Source organism: Rhinoraja longicauda, chromosome 25 (genome assembly GCF_053455715.1).
Source record: "Rhinoraja longicauda isolate Sanriku21f chromosome 25, sRhiLon1.1, whole genome shotgun sequence".
NCBI classification, from domain to species: Eukaryota; Metazoa; Chordata; class Chondrichthyes; order Rajiformes; family Arhynchobatidae; genus Rhinoraja; species Rhinoraja longicauda.
In genome coordinates this window covers 21,371,098-21,389,879 of record NC_135977.1, presented here as the reverse complement: position 1 = coordinate 21,389,879, position 18,782 = coordinate 21,371,098, and the positions used below count along the sequence as shown (strand labels likewise).

Genomic DNA, 18,782 nt, shown 5'->3' with positions numbered 1-18,782 from the left:
AAAATGTTTTTTCACACTTATTGTGCATAACACTGGAAATACAATTCACTTTCACCTTGTTTTCATAAAAATAAAACTCTTATTTAAACTAAGGCAACCTAAACTAAGGCTAGAATATTCTTAATCTAAATTCGGTGCAATTTATTCACTGTTCTGAAAAGCCTCATGGCATGTCACCAAGTTCAAATGAACTTTTGCGAGTTGGAGACAAAGGCGCAATATTCTCAAAACTGCATGTTGCACGTGAAGTCTGCATGCATGAATACTGGATAAACAATGGCTTACTTTTCCCAGCAGATTTTAAGATTTGTTCGAATTCTGAGGGAAAGGAGATTTTGTAAATCAAAAGTACTTCATTGTAAGAATGTTGTACTAATTTTCACAATATTTAGAAGCTGGCCATTAAAAAAAATGAATGTAAAACACATTATGCAACAATTAGGGGAAGTTATTAAAATGTATTAATTCCAGAACATTAAATGGACACAAAATGCTGGAATAACTCGGCAGGTCAGGCAGCATCCCCAGAGAGGCTGCCTGACCCGCTGAGTTACTCCAGCATTTTGTGCCTATCTTTGGTATAAACCAGCATCTGCAGTCCCCTTTTAATGACAAAAGAACCTTAAACTGGACAAAGTTCTGTATCCTCTCTTTACCCTCCCCCCCCACCCCCACCCCCTCGCAAATAAAGCCAACCCGATTTCAAAACAATGGTCCAAGAACATACATAGAGATAGATTTCACATGGCTCCAAAGGCACTATAGACAATAGGTGCAGGAGTAGGCCATTCGACCCTTCGAGCCAGCATCGCCATTCACCGTGAACATGGCTGATCATCCACAATCAGTAACCCGTTCCTGCCTTCTCCCCATATCCCTTGATTCCGCTATCATTAAGAGTTCTATCTAACTCTCTTTAAAGCATCCAGGGAATTGGCCTCCACTGAGGCAGAGTTCCACAGCTTCACAACTCTGAGTGAAAAAGTTTTTCCTCATCTCCATTCTAAATGGCCTACCCCTTATTCTTAAAATGTGGCCCCTGGTTTCGGGACTCCAACATCGGGAACATGTTTCCTGCCTCTAGCGTGTCCAATCCTTTAATAATTTTATATGTTTCAATAAGATCCCCTCTCATCTGTCTAAATTCCAGAGTATACAAGCCCAGTCGCTCCAGTCTTTCAACATACGACAGTCTCGCCATTCCGGGAATTAACCTCGTGAAGCTACGCTGCACTCCTTCAATAGTAAGAATGTCCTTCCTCAAATTTGGAGACCAAATCTGCACACAAAACTGCAGCAAAGAGGTCCTTCTGCAGTTGTATTGGTCTCACCAGGCCCCTATACAAATGCAGAAGGACCTCTTTGCTCCTGTACTCAACTCCTCTTGTTATGAAGGCCAACATTCCATTAGCATTCGTCACTGTAACTGCATGCTTACTTTCAGTGACTGATGAACTAGGACACCCAGATCTCGTTGTACTTCCCCTTTTCTTAACTTGACACCATTCAGATAATAATCTGCCTTCCTGTTCTTACCACCAAACTGGATAACCTCACATTTATCCACATTAAACTGCATCTGCCATGCATCTGCCCACTCACCTGTCCAAGTCACCCTGCATCCTCATAGCACACTGCCACCCAGCTTTGTGTTGTCTGCAAATTTACTAATGTTACTTTTAATCCTATCATCCAAGTCATTAATGTATATTGTAAATAGCTGCAGTCCCAGCACCGATTTTCTAATTTTCCAAACGTTTATCCTGAAGGTTTTTTTAAATTGCACTTTTAAAATTCTTCACTGTTTTGGATATCAAAATCCACAAATTGATTTTAAGTTGACAAGTACTTCGTGAAAGCTGCAAATATATCTCATTTGTGCCATGAAACAGCCATGTTGTTGAAAAAGTATAGATACTATTCTCGATCTCCACAATAATAGCCAATATGGTGTAGGGACAATTTGCAATTGATTAGTGTTTCAAAGTCACAAATGGAATACCAGAGGATGGTGGATGTTGTGATAATTATTCCCCAGGAAGGAAATGCATCTTTATGACACAGGGATTTATTCACAAAATGCTGGAGTAACTCAGCAGGTCAGGCAGCATCTCAGGAGAGAAGGAATGGGTGACATTTTGGGTCGAGACCCTTCAGACTGATGTCAGGGGGGCAGGACAAAGGAAGGATATAGGTGGAGACAGGAAGATAGAGGGAGATCTGGGAAGGGGGAGGGGAAGAGAGGGACAGAGAAACTGTCTAAAGTGGGAGAAGTCGATGTTCATACCACTGGGCTGCAAGCTGCCCAGGCGAAATATGAGGTGCTGTTCCTCCAATTTCCGGTGGGCCTCTCTATGGCACTGGAGGAGGCCCATGACAGAAAGGTCAGACTGGGAATGGGAGGGGCAGTTGAAGTGCTCGGCCACCATTATAGATGAGGCTCTCACTAGGGTCCCTTCTACATCCCGCAGCTCCGCTCTTGCTCCTCCTCCCCCCACTCGCAACAAGGACAGAATCCCCCTCGTTCTCACCTTCCACCCCACCAGCCAGCGGATCCAACAAATCATCCGCCAACATCTCCGTCACCTACAACGGGACCCCACCACTGGCCATATCTTCCCATCCCCTCCCCTCTCTGCGTTCCGCAGAGACCGTTCCCTCCGTAACTCCCTGGTCCACTCGTTCCTTCCTACCCAAACCACCCCATCCCCGGGCACTTTCCCCTGCAACCGCACGAGATGCAACACCTGTCCCTTTACCTCCCCCCTCAACTCCATCCAAGGACCCAAACAGTCTTTCCAGGTGAGACAGAGGTTCACCTGCACCTCCTCCAACCTCATCTATTGCATCCGTTGCTCCAGATGTCAACTTATTTACATCGGCAAAACCAAGCGCAGGCTCGGCGATCGCTTCGCTCAATACCTGCGCTCGGTCTGCGTTGGCCAAACTGGTCTCCCAGTGGCCGAGCACCAACTCCCCCTTCCATTCCCAGTCTGACCTTTCTGTCATGGGCCTCCTCCAGTGCCATAGTGAGGCCCACCGGAAATGCCTTCGATTTGTACCAGCATCTGCAGTTATTGTCATATTATGACACAGGGATGTCATTTTTGTAGAGATCACACCCATATTTACAGGAAATTAATTTCAGCACAATGTGAAGCCTTTGCAGAAACAGACAAAACTGGTCATTTGCCAGGGCTGATTCAAGACCAAAATAATGCAATAATTTGTAATTGAAATGGAACAAGCTGCCAGAGAAAGTGGTAGAAACAGATACACTTACAACATTGAATAGATATTTGGACAGATACTTTGAAAGGAAATAAATATATGGGCTGAATGCAGACAAAAGGAATTTGTTTAGATAGGCTTCATGGTTGGTAGATAGGCCATGGTTTCTAGATAGGCCGAGGGGCCTGCTTCTGTGCTATACAACAATATTGTATTGTATTATATTGTACTATATTGTATAAAAGCACAAACTTAAAGTAACAGGTTGTTACTTTACATTAAATTAAAAAAACCACGATTGTTAATTCTTTGGTTTATTTTGAAATGCAAGGTTAATTAACATTTTTTGGTCACTTTGTTTTCTTGGAAACGCAAAACTGGAAGTCTCAGTTGTTAGTCTGCAAGATATTTTTTAACGAAAGTCATTTAATCTGCTTTTCACAGTGCAATCTTCACTTAACACACCTCTTGGGAAATGTCTTAGTCGATCTGGTAGTTTATTCTGTGTTCCTGCAGCAATTTACGAAGTCTCTCAACTTCTTGTGTCTGTAAAAGGGATGGCAATTTAACATCTAGTCATTGAAACATAAATAAATGCCTCTGCAAGATGGATTCTCTTACCAGATTGGTGCATTCACCCTGGAGCTCACCCACTCTCTGCCAGAGATCATTGTTGACATGTTTCAACTCAGTTTCTTTCTTCAGTTGACGTGTCTGCACAGTCATGAGGATACCTGTACAAGAATAAAACCAGGAAATGCACACAATATTTGTCCTAAAATATTAAAAGCCATATCCAATACAATTTAATCAAAGTTGATAGCGTTGAGGGTTATAACAATCTCGCTGCAAGGCAGGAGAGTTGTGAAGGTGGTAAGACTCTGTTTTGTCAGCCAGGAAATTTTAGCTTTCTATTCAATCCTCCCTGGATATGAAGTGAATTTGGAGAAGATAGTCGAGTCAAAAAAACACTAGTTGTGTTCCTAATAAATCTCATGTTGTAGAATATTTTATGAAGACAGTTGTTTTAAGCGGGGGTAGTGGATTAGGGGCTGGAGACTTAAGCTCTCAAATAGTCATTTTTCCCCACAGATTTTTAAAAATAGAGGTTGTTTCGATAGCAATGTTTATTTTTGTTATTCCAAGCTAAAAATACTAAAGTCTACAAAAGCAATTCCCGTCAATTAAAATGGCCTTTGCAGTTAATGTTGCAACTGTGTTCATAAGATCATAAGTTATAGGAGCAGAATTAGACCATTCGGCCCACCAAGTCTACTCCGCCATTCAATCATGGTTGATTTATCTCTCCCTCCTAACCCCATTCCCGTCTCCCTGTTCTTAAGACACAATGCATCGGATTACTGTGGGGAGACTACATGGAAGCAGGTTTTTGTTTCTTCCATTGTCAATTTCCAAAGTAACTTTTATGTGGTTTTCCAATTTGCAATCAAAATCGTGTTATAACCTATTCAGTCCATGTAATGCAAATAGTGTTTCCCAATTCATCAAAGATAGACACAAAATGCTCAAATAACTCAGCAGGACAGGCAGCATTTCTGTTTCGAAGGAATGGGTGACGTTTCGGGTTGAGACCCTTCTTCAGACTGAGTAAGGGGACCATCCCTCGTATTAGATCCACTTTGCGTTATGGGAACACTTGTAGCAGAATTATTTGTAGGAATGTTTTTTTAAATGTGATCCCTTCAGGACACTGGAATGTTAGCACAAGCCTCAAGATATTTATGATTTATAACATACCCAAAAGCTGGTAAATGTACACCTAGTTTGTATTAAAAAAATTAACATTCAATCATGAAGTCAATTATAACATATATATTTTGTGAAGCAAATAATTCACCCAATGCCAGGTGAAAATAGTTAAAACAAAAGAAATACATCACCCCACTTTTTTGTCCCTCATTTCAAGATAATAATCAATATAAAACTTTACCATTTATTATTCTTGCCACTCTCCATAGTCGAAGTAGAATGAGCAAGCCCACACCATCAAAAGCATCTTCCCGGGAAATGTAGACAATATCCAGAATGAATGATACAACTACAATGACTGCATCCAGAACTTCAAATTTGTGCCAAAAAAATTCCAAGCGAAAGGCATATAATTTACCCACTAACTCCAGAATAAAAAAAGTCAAAATGATAATACTCAGGTAGTGAAACACCTGTGGAAAACAGAATATTTTAAAATTCAATGCAAAAAAAGCATAAAAAACAATACTGATTTTGAAAATCACTTTTAAAAAGTGCAATTGTCTTAGTTACCACAATCCTTAAAATAATCATTATTGCACAATGCACTTGACAATCCATTGACAAACCAAATTATTCCTAGTTTGTGCAGGGTGAATGTACAAATGTATCGGTTCTTTGCAGCTCAGTCTACATGACGGAGATTTTAATGCAATATTCCATGTTAAAATACTTTATCAAATATTGATTTTATGTAGTAAAGAAAAATATGAAAATGGAAATTAATATTTTTCTCCATTTCTGGGCATTCAAATTGCTCCAACTTGCCTCATTCCTACAAAGTCCTGAACAGCTATCCCTCCAACCCCAGCCTCTCATATGTATCTCAATTCCTTGGCAGCTAATACCTGGTGGTGTTCACCAGGACAGGTAGCATCTCTGCAGAGAAGGACTAGGTGACATTTAGGGTCGAGACTCTTCTTCAGACAGTCTGAAGAAGGATCTCGACCCGAAACATCACACATTTCTTCTCTCCAGAGATGCTGCCGCTGAGTTACTCCAGCATTTTATATCTATCTTTGGTGTAAACCAGCATCTGCTGTTCCTTCATACACACATGTTGGTGTTCCATCCTTTAGTTTTTCTACATGTGCTTTAACCGTTCCGAACACAACCCATTGCTGTTGAAAATATAATAGGTTCATGCAACCTCACCTGGGGAGCTATTTTCTCTTTGTCTGCTTCAACGACGGATAAATCCATTAGCAATTCAAAAAACACGAACAGAGCATCCAGAATGACTAAACACACAACGGCAATCTGTTTATTTTATAAAATAATCAGAATTAGTACAAAGTATCAGCAGGTACAGCAAACAAGACCATTGTATGCTATTTGCGCTAATCCTGTTCAAAGCAGGCTTTTAAACTGCTTGCCGAAATTAAATGCAACAAGTTATTATCATTTCTTTGACTGCCTGGTAACTGATGCCGATTGTAGAGAGAGAGAAAACAAAAAGCAGTATCTGCCTTTGCAATAGGGCTCCATGTGCAACAAAGTATGATTTTACTCATCTAAAACATGTCACTGCAAACTGTGCTATTTTAATCATTGAGTAGTTTAATAAAGAATCACCAAATATATTCAAGGCCAAGATTAAAAGAGTTTTGGACACTAAAGGATACATTAAAAGAAAATAGAAAATGGATTTGAAACATTGTCTAATTAAACAGTGTACCATCTTCTGTTCAATTCAATGGTTGGCGCTGACTCGGTGAGCCTGTTTCCATGCTCTACCTCTAAACTATAATCTAAAATTAATAGATGGTTCAAGAATCGGAAGGGATAGATTTAAAGTGACAGCCAAAGGACAGTTTAAAAAACCCCCCCACATGTTTATGATCTGGAGCTCACATTATACAAGGCAGCAGTTAAGCAATGGAAGCAGATGACTGTATCATCGCAGGTCAGCTTCCTCATCCAAGATGATCCTTTCCAGCTCAATCCCTATATTTTTGATCCCTCCAAATTTCAGAAACCTGACGGCTTTGGCCCGAATGCATTCAATGATACACCCTCTGCTGATAGTGAAAGGCTGACTTGGTACTGTTGTAATATTTAGATAATTATGGACATCATGCTACAGGATGGATGGGAAGAATCATGGGAAGGGTCAGATCAGAGGAAATAGTCAATCAATGCCATGCAAAAGAAATTGGATAATTGCAGACAGGTACTAAAGAGAAAGTAAATTGCACAGCAATGGGGGAAAGAGTAGGGCAATGGGGCCAAAAAACCTATTTCCCCCACTCTTTCCCCATTGCTGTGTAAATTATATTCTCAAGTACATATAAATATATATTATTACTACACATTTCTAACATTGACCTGGCCAAGAAACATTATTAGATCAGCCAATTACATCGTAATCCATTTTTATTTCACTTTAATCAGATTGGATGAAAATATTCTGCAATGAATGTGCATCAGGCATGAGAAACTACAGAGATGGATCTTTAAATACAAGGGCTCTTGAATTATAGCATCTGGTGCAACTTGCTTCCTGGTTTAGGTAAGCATCTTAGTTTTAGGAAACAGCTTGACACGCACATCCTCAATTTTAAAGAATTGTGGGGTACAGTTGATTCATGAGACTTAAAACAAAATCACCTTCCATACGAATTAGAGGCTGGTTGTCAAATTAAGACAAAATATCAATGTAATATCAGTGCAATCAATGCTACAATCATATTGGGGGCAGCACAGCGGTAGAGTTGCTGCCTTACAGCACCAGAGATCAGGTTTGATCCTGACTATGGGTGCTGTCTGTACGTTGTCCTGTGACCGCGTGGGTTTTCTCTGGGTGCTCTGGTTTCCTTCCACATTCCAAACACATACAGGTTTGTGGATTAATTGGCTTGGGCAAGTTGTAAAATTGTCCCTCGTGTGTAGGATAATGTTAGTGTACAGGGTGATCGCTGGTCGGCATGGACCAAAGGGTATTTACGCGCTGTCTAAAGTCTAATCAACTTATTGCAAAATAACCAAACTTTTTATTCTATCATTATTCTATCATTGCTATTTTGTTTTAATTTAAATATAGTACACATTATTTCTGTAATAAGAACATTTCATGATAAAAGTGAAAAACATTCAATATTAGAAGAATTTCTGTATTTCTGATTCTGAATCTTGATGATTAAATGCAAGTCATACCTGAAACTTGTTGGCGTTAAATACCCACTTGAGAGCATCTCTGAAAGAAGTGAATTTAGGACATTTTCCTTCTTCAGTATCTTCATCAATGTCTTCCACTTCTTGCCACTTTTGGCAGTTATCACCCACTGCAGTGAAGTATCTCAAGAATCTTGCCATTGATACAAATGTGTATCCCTTTTAAATCCTACAAAGCAACAAGATAAATGGATCAAAATTGAAAACCTGCCTTCACAGACTGGCCAAGAAAGACTAGCCAGCCTCCCTTCCATGATTCCTTCTACACTTCCAGCTGCCTTCACAAGGCCACCAGCATTATCAAGGGCCAGTCTCACCCTGGTTACTCCCTCGTCTCACCTCTGGCAAGAGATACAGAAGTCTGATAACACTTCTCTCCAGATTCAGGGACAGTTCCTTCTCAGCTGTTATCAGGTAACTGAACCGTCCTCTCACCAACTACAGAGTGGTCTTGAGTTCCCATCTACCTCATTGGAGACCTTCGACCTACCTTTAATCGGACTTTACCTTGCACTAAACGATATACCCCTTGTCCTGTATCTGTACATTGTGGACAACTTGATTGTAATCATGTATAGTCTTTCGCTGACGGGATAGCACGCAACAAAAAGCTTTTCACTGTACCTTGGTTCACGTGACAATAATAAACTAAACTAAAAATGTTCAGATATGTTTACAGTCAGATGACAGAGAGCCAAGGTAAAAATATCTAGAACCAATGAATACTATTCAATTTTTATAAAAATAAATGGCATTCAATAAAATAGGCCCATTTTATTTTTTTTTAAAGTTGGCACAGATAATTTCAAAGTGCAATAAAGCTATTTCAAGACATTAGGCATATGATTCCAAAATAACCAATGCGTTAAAAATAATTGCTGGTTATTTTCTTGGGAGAGGATGCAGCCAATTCTACTTCTGTTCCAGCAAAAAGGAAATACATGACATGCTTCAAATTCCTCCCCATCCCATCTGATGGTCAGCTGGGAAACACAAATTGCAGAGAGCTGTAGATGTAGCCCAGGCCATCACACAGACTAGACACCCCATGATTGATTCCATTCACACTTCAGGTTAGAAGATATAGAAGCTTGAAGGCACACACCATCAGACTCAGGAACAACTTCTTCTCCTCTGGTAAAGTAGTCCATTTTATATGAAGTTGACAATCACTTAGAATTGTTTCAAACTTCCCAATTTAACTCTAAGCATTACCACAAAATGCACAACTCCATTCCAATGTCCACTTCACACTGCTTCCCATAGATACACTAGATCCAGCCAGTCACAGTCTCCTCAAGCAACCAGACGAGCCTTGTGGGAAAAGAAACGCAGTGAAAACCAACCACCACGAAAAGCTGCAGACCTGGAAGTCCCTCCATAGGCTTTGTACAGGAATGGACCGATGCAAGGCCAATATGAGCAAATGGGGCTATGCAGATGTGGCAGACAGTTTGTGAATGTGGAACATCTGTACAAGCTATGCCACACCTACTAAGATGCCCACTACTTGGTGAGCAATGCTGCTTGGAAGATCTAGCAGTGGCAAACAAGGAGGCTATCCAGTGCAAGAGCCTGGTTGAACATAGACGATGGACACGAAAGAAGACCGCCTCAGAAAAGCAGCCAATATATCAAAGACTTGTCCTACCCCAGTCATTCTTTCTTCTCTCTGCTCCCATCCAGCAGAGGACCCAGAAGCTTGAAAGTGCACATGTCCAGACTCAGGAACAGTTTCTTCCCCTCTGTTATCAGGCATCTGAAGTTCTTCCATAAGCTAAGGTACTAGAGGCCCAATTCACCTCTACCCAATTACTGACATTGGACATTGCCTATGGAACTCGTGTTACAATGCTGAGAACTATATTCTACACCCCTTGCTTTACCCTATACTGGATTTTTTTACTTGATAGTATTATGCTGGTTTAAACCAAAGATAGACACAAAAAGCTGGAATATATCAACGGGTCAGAGAACATCTCGGGAGAAAAGCAAACCACCAACTTGCACTGATCAAGACCATTGAAAGCTTTGGATACCTCAACAAGCCACGTTGTCAGCCAACAGTTACAAACTTACACCAAGAACATCCCAGTTTGTTCAGTACCCGTGTTTTGCTCGATTCCAACATCTGTACTCCCTTGTGAGAACATCCTCGTTTGATCTTGGTCGGTCTCAGAAATAGCCCCCAATCATGAGATTTAGTAAAGCACAAAGTGCTGGAGGAACTCAGCGGGTCAGCCAACATCAATGGAGGGAATGGGGCAGACGGCGTTTCGGGTCGAGACCCTGCTTCAGACAGACTGACTGACTGACTGACTGACTGGCTGGCTGGAGGGTCCTGACCCGAAATGTTGTGGGTCCATTCCCTCCACAGGTACTGCCTAACACTTTTAGAGAGTTCCTCTAACACTTTGTGCTTGGCTCAAGATTCCAACATCTGCAGCTTAATTGTTAATCTTAATTGTTTCCAATTAAATTTAGTATTGCGAATTAGCAACGAGTAATTTAAAAACAAAAAAATTAAATGAGCATCTGGCTGCAAAAGAACCCCAAACCTCAAAAAAGCGCAACATTTTACAAAGTGCATTTCTCATTAAGACCGGGCCGAGGGATCACTAAAGCAGCCACTCCTGCAAGACCTACCGAGTCCAACGATACACTGGTAATGAGCGGCAGCCCTATTTGAAGGCGACACCGTGATTGAAGGATAATTACCAGCCAGGACACCAGTTTAAATCTCGGCGGCGATACAACGACTCCTGTTATAAATGGTGCTCAGCACCAGAAGCTGATTTAATTGAATGGGTCACCGGTGCAGAGCTGGAGAGGGGAAGCTCTCAGGGTGCATGTGACTCGGTTGAGCAAATTCGTGATTTTTCTCCCTTTTATTTTTGTTGCAAACAACAAGAGCCCTAACCCCAGCCAAGAAACTCAGCAATCTTATCATGCAACAAGAAACAGCGGATTTAATAGATGTTTGCTTTTGCAAATGCAAACGGACCAAGTCCCAATCGGAATAAAGTGCCCTCGGGTCCTGGGAGCCCTCGGGTCCTGGGAGCCCTCGGGTCCTGGGAGCCCTCGGGTCCTGGGAGCCCTCGGGTCCTGGGAGCCCTCGGGTCCTGGGAGCCCTCGGGTCCTGGGAGCCCTCTGCAGTTCCCCACAAGGACTCTTTATGTCCATTCCCTGGTTCACCCGGGGGTTTCAAGTGCACTTCGACCCGAATCCTGCTCAGACTTTTCCCAGACTGGAATCTCTCTTCCTTCCGCTTCTCCCGACTCAGTCTCGAAGTTGCTTCCTCTCTCTCTCTCTCACGTTTCTCTGAGCGCCCCCAGCCCCAGAATCTGCATGACCATTGAGTTCTCCAATTTCAAGTCACGCTCCTGCCCCCAGCCTGGTGCGTACATATTTCACCCACCACCCAGTCAGTTCTATTTCCCCCCCCCCAAATTTTTTTTAAACGTTATTCGTAATTTTAAAAGTTACGAACCAAAAACTCTTAATGTATGGACCAAATGCGTGATAATATCAAAGGAAAGCACAAAATGTTGGATGAACCGCTAAGTTACTCCAACGTTTCGTGTCACTTTTAATAAATTCTCTGTTCTATGTTGCTGGTGTCATACTCAGTAGCGTTAGCATGTCTAATGAAAACTCCCATGTCACGCATGTGGCCCCTGGGGTGATATCCCTTCTCTTGTTTGAAGGGAGTCCCCACCGCACTCCGCCTCTCAATGTCCAGCAGTGGAAGGACCCTAAACTGCGGTCCTCCCACCCCCAGCCCACCCCCAGCCCCCCTCCTCCTCTCCCTTCCACTATAAGCTCACCTCCCTTTCCAGAGTTGCTATTTCCCCTTTGTCTCCCCTCTTCTCTGTCCCCTTCCATCTATCTATATCCCTCTTATTTCACCCTCTTCTCTCCTTATCTGATACCCTTTTGTCTCCTTTTCACCTCTAATCGTTGTCGCTTACCCACCTATCAGCTAATCAACTCCCCCTTCATCTCTATCCACCTATCACTTGCCAGACTTTATCCTTCCCCTCCACTTCACCAGCTTTCTCCCCCCTACTCCGTCAGTCTCAAGAAGGGTCTGAGCCAAATTGTCATCTGTCCATTTCCCCCACAGATGCTGCCTGACCCACTGAGTTCCCCCAGCACTTTTTTTTGTTTTGTTGCTCGAACCAGCATCTGCAGTTCCTTGTGTACCCTGATTTTGTTTCAGCTTTCCAATCATTGCCGTGTTTTTTTACTCTGAGCTGCCAGAACAAGCGGTTCAACCCCATTTATCGTCAATTCAGTCCAAACATAATCAGACATTTCCACCATGCTGAACTAAACGGAGTACATTTTTCACTCAGCGGATAGTCCTTATCTGGGAAAAGCTTCTGGGAAGAATCTATAGAACTGGATAAAATTGTGATTTTTAAAATACATTTGGACAGGTATTTGGATAGGAAGGTTCCAAATGCAGGCAAATGGGACAAGTTCATGCCATGATCAGAGCCATGATCTTATTGAATGGTGGTGAAGTACCATTGGCAAATTTGCAGATGATACAAAGCTGGGTGGCAGTGTGAACTGTGAGGAAGATGCTATGAGGTTGCAGGGTGACTTGGACAGGTTGTGTGAGTGGGCGGATGCTTGGCAGATGCAGTTTAATGTGGATAAGTGTGAGGTTATCCGCTTTGGTGGTAAGAATAGGAAAGCAGATTATTATCTGAATGGTGTCAAGTTAGGAAAAGGGGACGTACAACGTGATTTGGGTGTCCTAGTGCATCAGTCACTGAAAGGAAGTATGCAGGTACAGCAGGCAGTGAAGAAAGCCAATGGAATGTGCAGATGATACAAAGCTGGGTGGCAGTGTGAACTGTGAGGAAGATGCTATGAGGTTGCAGGGTGACTTGGACAGGTTGTGTGAGTGGGCGGATGCTTGGCAGATGCAGTTTAATGTGGATAAGTGTGAGGTTATCCGCTTTGGTGGTAAGAATAGGAAAGCAGATTATTATCTGAATGGTGTCAAGTTAGGAAAAGGGGACGTACAACGTGATTTGGGTGTCCTAGTGCATCAGTCACTGAAAGGAAGTATGCAGGTACAGCAGGCAGTGAAGAAAGCCAATGGAATGTTGGCCTTCATAACAAGAGGAGTTGAGTTTAGGAGCAAAGAGGTCCTTCTGCAGTTGTACAGGGCCCTAGTGAGACCGCACTTGGAGTACTGTGTGCAGTTTTGGTCTCCAAATTTGAGGAAGGATATTCTTGCTATTGAGGGCGTGCAGCGTAGGTTTACTAAGTTAATTCCCGGAATGGCGGGACTGTCATATGTTGAAAGACTGGAGTGACTAGGCTTGGATACACTGGAATTTAGAAGGATGAGAGGGGTTCTTATCGAAACGAATAAGATTATTTTTAAAAAGGGAGGGAGAGAGAAAACGGGGAATTATAGACCAGTTAGCCTAACATCGGTAGTGGGGAAAATGCTAGAGTCAGTTATTAAAGATGTGATAGCATTACATTTGGAAAGTGGTGAAATCATCGGACAAAGTCAGCATGGATTTACCAAAGGCAAATCATGTCTGACGAATCTTATAGAATTTTTCGAGGATGTAACTAGTAGAGTGGATAAGGGAGAACCAGTCGATGTGTTATATCTGGACTTTCAGAAGGCCTTCGACAAGGTCCCACATAGGAGATTGGTGTACAAACTTAAAGCACACGGTATTGAGGGTTCAGTGTTGAGGTGGATAGAAAATTGGTTGGCGGACAGGAAGCAAAGAGTAGGAATAAACAGGTCCTTTTCGGAATGGCAGGCAGTGACTAGTGGGGTACCGCAAGGCTCAGTGCTGGGACCCCAGTTATTTACAGTGTATATTAATGATTTGGACGAGGGAATTGAATGCAACATCTCTAAGTTTGCGGATGACACGAAGCTGGGTGGCAGTGTTAGCTGCGAGGAGGATGCTAGGAGGCTGCAGAGTGACTTGGATGGATTAGGCGAGTGGGCAAATGCATGGCAGATGTAATATAATGTGGATAAATGTGAGGTTATCCACTTTGGCGGCAAGAACAGGATTACCTGAATGGTGACCGATTGGGAGAAGGGGAGATGCAACGTGACCTGGGTGTCATGGTGCACCAGTCATTGAAAGCAAGCATGCAGGTGCAGCAGGCAGTGAAGAAAGCGAATGGTATGTTGGCATTCATCGCAAGAGGATTTGAGTTTAGGAGCAGGGAGGTTCTGCTGCAGTTGTACAGGGCCTTGGTGAGACCGCACCTGGAGTACTGTGTGCAGTTTTGGTCTCTTAACCTGAGGAAAGACGTTCTTGCCTTAGAGGGAGTACAGAGAAGGTTCACCAGATTGATCCCTGGGATGGCGGGACGTACATATGAGGAAAGACTAGATAGACTGGGCTTGTACTCGCTGGAATTTAGAAGACTGAGGGGGGATCTTATAGAAACATATAAAATTCTTAAGGGGTTGGAGAGGCTAGATGTGGGAAGATTGTTCCCGATGTTGGGAGAGTCCAGAACCAGGGGTCACAGCTTAAGGATAAGGGGGAAGTCTTTTAGGACCGAGATGAGAAAACATTTCTTCACACAGAGAGTGGTGAGTCTGTGGAATTCTCTGCCACAGAAGGTAGTTGAGGCCAGTTCATTGGCTATATTTAAGAGGGAGTTAGATGTGGCCCTTTTTGCTAAAGGGATCAGGGGGTATGGAGAGAAGGCAGGTACAGGCTACTGAGCTGAATGATCAGCCATGATCATATTGAGTGGCGGTGCAGGCTCGAAGGGCCGAATGGCCTACTCCTGCACCTATTTTCTATGTTTCTATGTTTCTATTAAGGGGTTGGACACATTAGAGGCAGGAAACATGTTCCCAATGTTGGGGGAGTCCAGAACCAGGGGCCACAGTTTAAGAATAAGGGGTAGGCCATTTAGAACAGAGATGAGGAAAAACTTTTTCAGTCAGAGAGTTGTGAATCTGTGGAATTCTCTGCCTCAGAGTGCAGTGGAGGCCAATTCTCTGAATACATTCAAGAGAGAGCTAGATAGAGCTCTTAAGGATAGCGGAGTCAGGGGGTATGGGGAGAAAGCAGGAACGGGGTACTGATTGAGAATGATCAGCCATGATCACATTGAATGGCGGTGCTGGCTCGAAGGGCCGAATGGCCTACTCCTGCACCTATTGTCTATTGCTGACTCAAAGGGCCGAATGGCCTCCTCCTGCACCTATTTTCTATGTTTGGTCGGCATGGACAAGATGGGCAGAAGGGCCTGTTTCCATGCTTTATACTTCAATGACAGGAATACAAAGGCCTTCATAGGGATCCTGACCATTTAGATCCTGAACATTATTGTTGAGACACAAGGAACTGTAGATACCAGAATCTTGAACAAAAGACAAAGTGCTGGAGTAACTCAATGGGTTAAGCAACCTATGGGGTGGGAATGGACAGTGACATTTCAGTTTGAGACCCTTCACTGATTTCTAGGGGGGGGGGGAGAGAAAGCTGGAAAGGAGGTGGGGCAGAACAAAGCCTTGGAAGTGATAGGTGGATACAGGTGCGCTGGGGGAGGGAGTTGATGAATGGACAAAGGTGAGACAAAGGGATGGTAGATAAGGAGTGAAAAGAAAAGCCAGAATGGCTTAAGATACAGGTGGATATTATTGATGCCATGATTAAAAGCAATTTCAGAAATAATAATAATATGCTGAGTTGAATATGAATTCAGGAGATGGACATTTCCATTGGTTTGGTAGTGACTGAAACATCAATGCTCCCAATACCAAGCTGCAGACGTTAGTCCTGTTCTGAAACGGTGCCAGCTTCAGTGTAGCATTCCTGTCCCCTGTGCAAATCATCTTTCCAGACCAGCTTCCTCCTGTTCCCCAGAGACGGCGACTGGTGGCAACGTTTTCCTGCTAGAACTTCTTGTCCACCAGCTCGGCCTTTGAAAATCAGGTCATCTGCTGATATTCTAATGTTGTCTTCCTGCCCATTTTTGGACACAGCTTCCTGTTAGCATTGTCTCCAGGGTTTGCAGTCAGTCATGCAGCATAGAAACATACCATTTGACCCACCATATCCATGCTGACTCATCAAGACTAATCTCATTTACCATTTTGTTGGTCCTTAGCCATCGAGGTCTGGGCAGTGATGCAATCTGTCGAATTGCTGCCTCATAGCCCAGGTGCTGTCTGTGTGGAGTTTGCACGTTCTCCCTGTGAGCGCATGGACTTCCTCCCACATTGCAGCCATGCAGGTTTGTAGGTTAATTGGCTTATGTACATTGCCCCCTAAAATGTGTAGGGTGCGGATTCAAAAGCGAGATAAAATAGATCTGAAGATAGACAAAAAGCTGGAGTAACTCAGCGGGCCAGGCAGCATCTCTGGAGACAAGGAAAGTGTGACGTTTCGGTCTGAAGTCTTCAGTCTGAAGAAGGGTCTTGACCCGAAATGTCACCCTTTCCTTCTCTCCAGAGATGCTGCCTGCCTCGCTGAGTTACTCCAGCTTTTTGTGTCCATCTTTGGTTTAAACTAGCATCTGCAGTTCCTTCTCACATAAATAGAACTGAATGGGTAATCAATGGTCAAAGGACCTATTTCCATGCTGTGTCTTTCAATCAATAAATTTCGGTCCTCATTCTAGAATGTTCTTAAATGGTACCTGCTTCTTTCACCTCCTCAGCAAGTGTGTTCCAGATTCCAGCCAACCCCCCAACAAAGACATTTTTTCAGTTCTCTTCCAATCTTCTCTCTTCCCCCAAACTCATCATCCAGATTTTACACCTTTCGTATGGGGAAATGCCTACCCTGTTCACATCCTCAGAGTTATGTACATTTTAATCAGGTTTCCTCACTGCCTGCTCTCCTTCAAGGAAAACAAATCTAGCCTAACTGGTATTGCTCATATTTGAAATGCTCCACCCCAGACAACAGGCTGGTGAATCTCAACAGCATCCACTCCTTGTAAACATGCCGTTCTAAAGCATGGGGATCAAAACTGCAACATAGAACTTTGACCAAACTGAACAGGTAGCACAATAGTAGAGTTGCTGCATTATTGCACCAGATAGCTGGGTTCAATCCCGACTACAGGTGCCATCTGTATGGAGTTTATACATTCGCCCCGTAACAGTGTGTTTTCTCCAGGTTCCTCCCACATCCCAAAGACATGCAAGTTTGTTAGTTAATTGGCTTCTTTAAATTGACCCTAGTGTGTAGGATAGAATTAGTGTGTGGGCAATCACTGGTCAGACTGTGGGCCGAAGGGCCATTTCATGCTGTGCCTCTAAACTAACCTGCAGATGCTATTTTACAAAAGACAAGGTGCTGGGGTAACTCAGGTCACCTATCTCCGTTCTCCAGAGATGCTGCCTGATCCACTGTAACTCCAGCACTGTGTCCTTTTAAAATAGTTTAAAGTACTACAATGAACTCCATGTACTTAACTTCCATGGCCCAGGTTCATCTTCACTGAGAACTTCATCTATCTGCATTGCCACCTATTATCCATGGACATGTCCACCTGTTTGTTAATGCACCCTAGGGTCTATTGTGTACAGCTTATCCTTATTAATAATTTCAGATGGTATCACCTCACACAAGTTAGGACTAAGTTCCTGATTTCAGCATTTTCAATCTATGTGTACAGAGCAAACGTTACAATTTCCTTTCCCTTTAATGGACAATATTCCAGTCGAGTACTGCAAATATTTAATGCCATCTTCAAGAAACACTTGCGATTTTATAATATCTAAACTTTAAAGAGTGCAAATTAAATTGTGTAAATATGGATCACATTACTCTTAATCTTTCATATTTGGCTTTGCATTTTTGCTTTATGTTGAGACACTGAACCAATCTTAAAATGTCAGCCCTTGCTCGAAGAACTTGCTGCTCCAGTGCTTTGAAAATTGCATGTCCAACAGAATTCTTTGCCATCTAGTACACATCGTTCAAGGCAGCCAAGCAATAATTTACAGTCTTCACACTTTGTTTCCATGGTGTAAAGTAGTTCCTGTGTTTGTCAAACAGCTCATGCTCCAGTGTGTATGTGCAGGATTTTCTAAACCCTAGCTTCATTTGTCGAGTTTGCCACCAAAAAAGACAAGGAGTGGTGGGTCAGTATTGTTCGCAGTTGCCAATTTTGTCCCCCAGTATCTGAACTAATAAAGTGACTGGGAGAGATCTCACACCAGGCACCAAGCAAGGTGGAGAGAACGCACAAGGGAGAATTAGGAGCACGAGCAGTTTAAGCTGTTAAGTATCCAAAAACTGGAAGGGTACATTTGGCTGGATTCCAGACAAGACCTTGTTCTAAAGAGCAACTAGTGCAATAAGAATCTTGGGAGCAATTATAGGAGTCAGAGACAAAGTGCATTAACCAGATAGTTTAGGATTACCAATGTTAAAACAAATTTAATGCTTTTGAAATGCATCACCATATTGTAATAAAAGGAAACACTGCACAGAGGTGACTGCAGAGTTAGTGGATGTATTAGTTTTAATCTACCACAAACTCACCTGATTCTGGACAGAGATCCCAAGGGATTGTAAAACCACAAACATAATACCACTGTTTAAGAAAGGGAAACAGAAAGCAGGAAT

General features: G+C 42.7%; 1 protein-coding gene across 1 annotated transcript; it reads right to left on the bottom strand.

The window, feature by feature from the left end:
- Positions 1-3,590: 3,590 nt before the first annotated feature.
- On the bottom strand, positions 3,591-11,019 carry hvcn1 (hydrogen voltage-gated channel 1). Its single transcript, XM_078421322.1, has 6 exons — positions 10,894-11,019; positions 8,158-8,344; positions 6,157-6,261; positions 5,183-5,414; positions 3,853-3,965; positions 3,591-3,777 (listed from the first exon to the last, which is right to left on the bottom strand). Exons 2-6 carry the CDS (start codon positions 8,314-8,316, stop codon positions 3,712-3,714), a joined length of 675 nt encoding a protein of 224 aa, XP_078277448.1. The 5' UTR covers positions 8,317-8,344; positions 10,894-11,019; the 3' UTR covers positions 3,591-3,711.
- Positions 11,020-18,782: the final 7,763 nt, after the last annotated feature.

What these genes read in the sequence shown, in the direction of transcription:
- hvcn1 (XM_078421322.1), bottom strand. Translation starts at nt 8,316, where the DNA reads ATGGCAAGATTCTTGAGATACTTCACTGCAGTGGGTGATAACTGCCAA. An exon ending in TTAACGCCAACAAGTTTCAG is followed by an intron (nt 6,262 to 8,157) that starts GTATGACTTGCA and finishes TAAAATAAACAG; the next exon opens with ATTGCCGTTGTGTGTTTAGT. An exon ending in AAGAGAAAATAGCTCCCCAG is followed by an intron (nt 5,415 to 6,156) that starts GTGAGGTTGCAT and finishes TGTTTTCCACAG; the next exon opens with GTGTTTCACTACCTGAGTAT.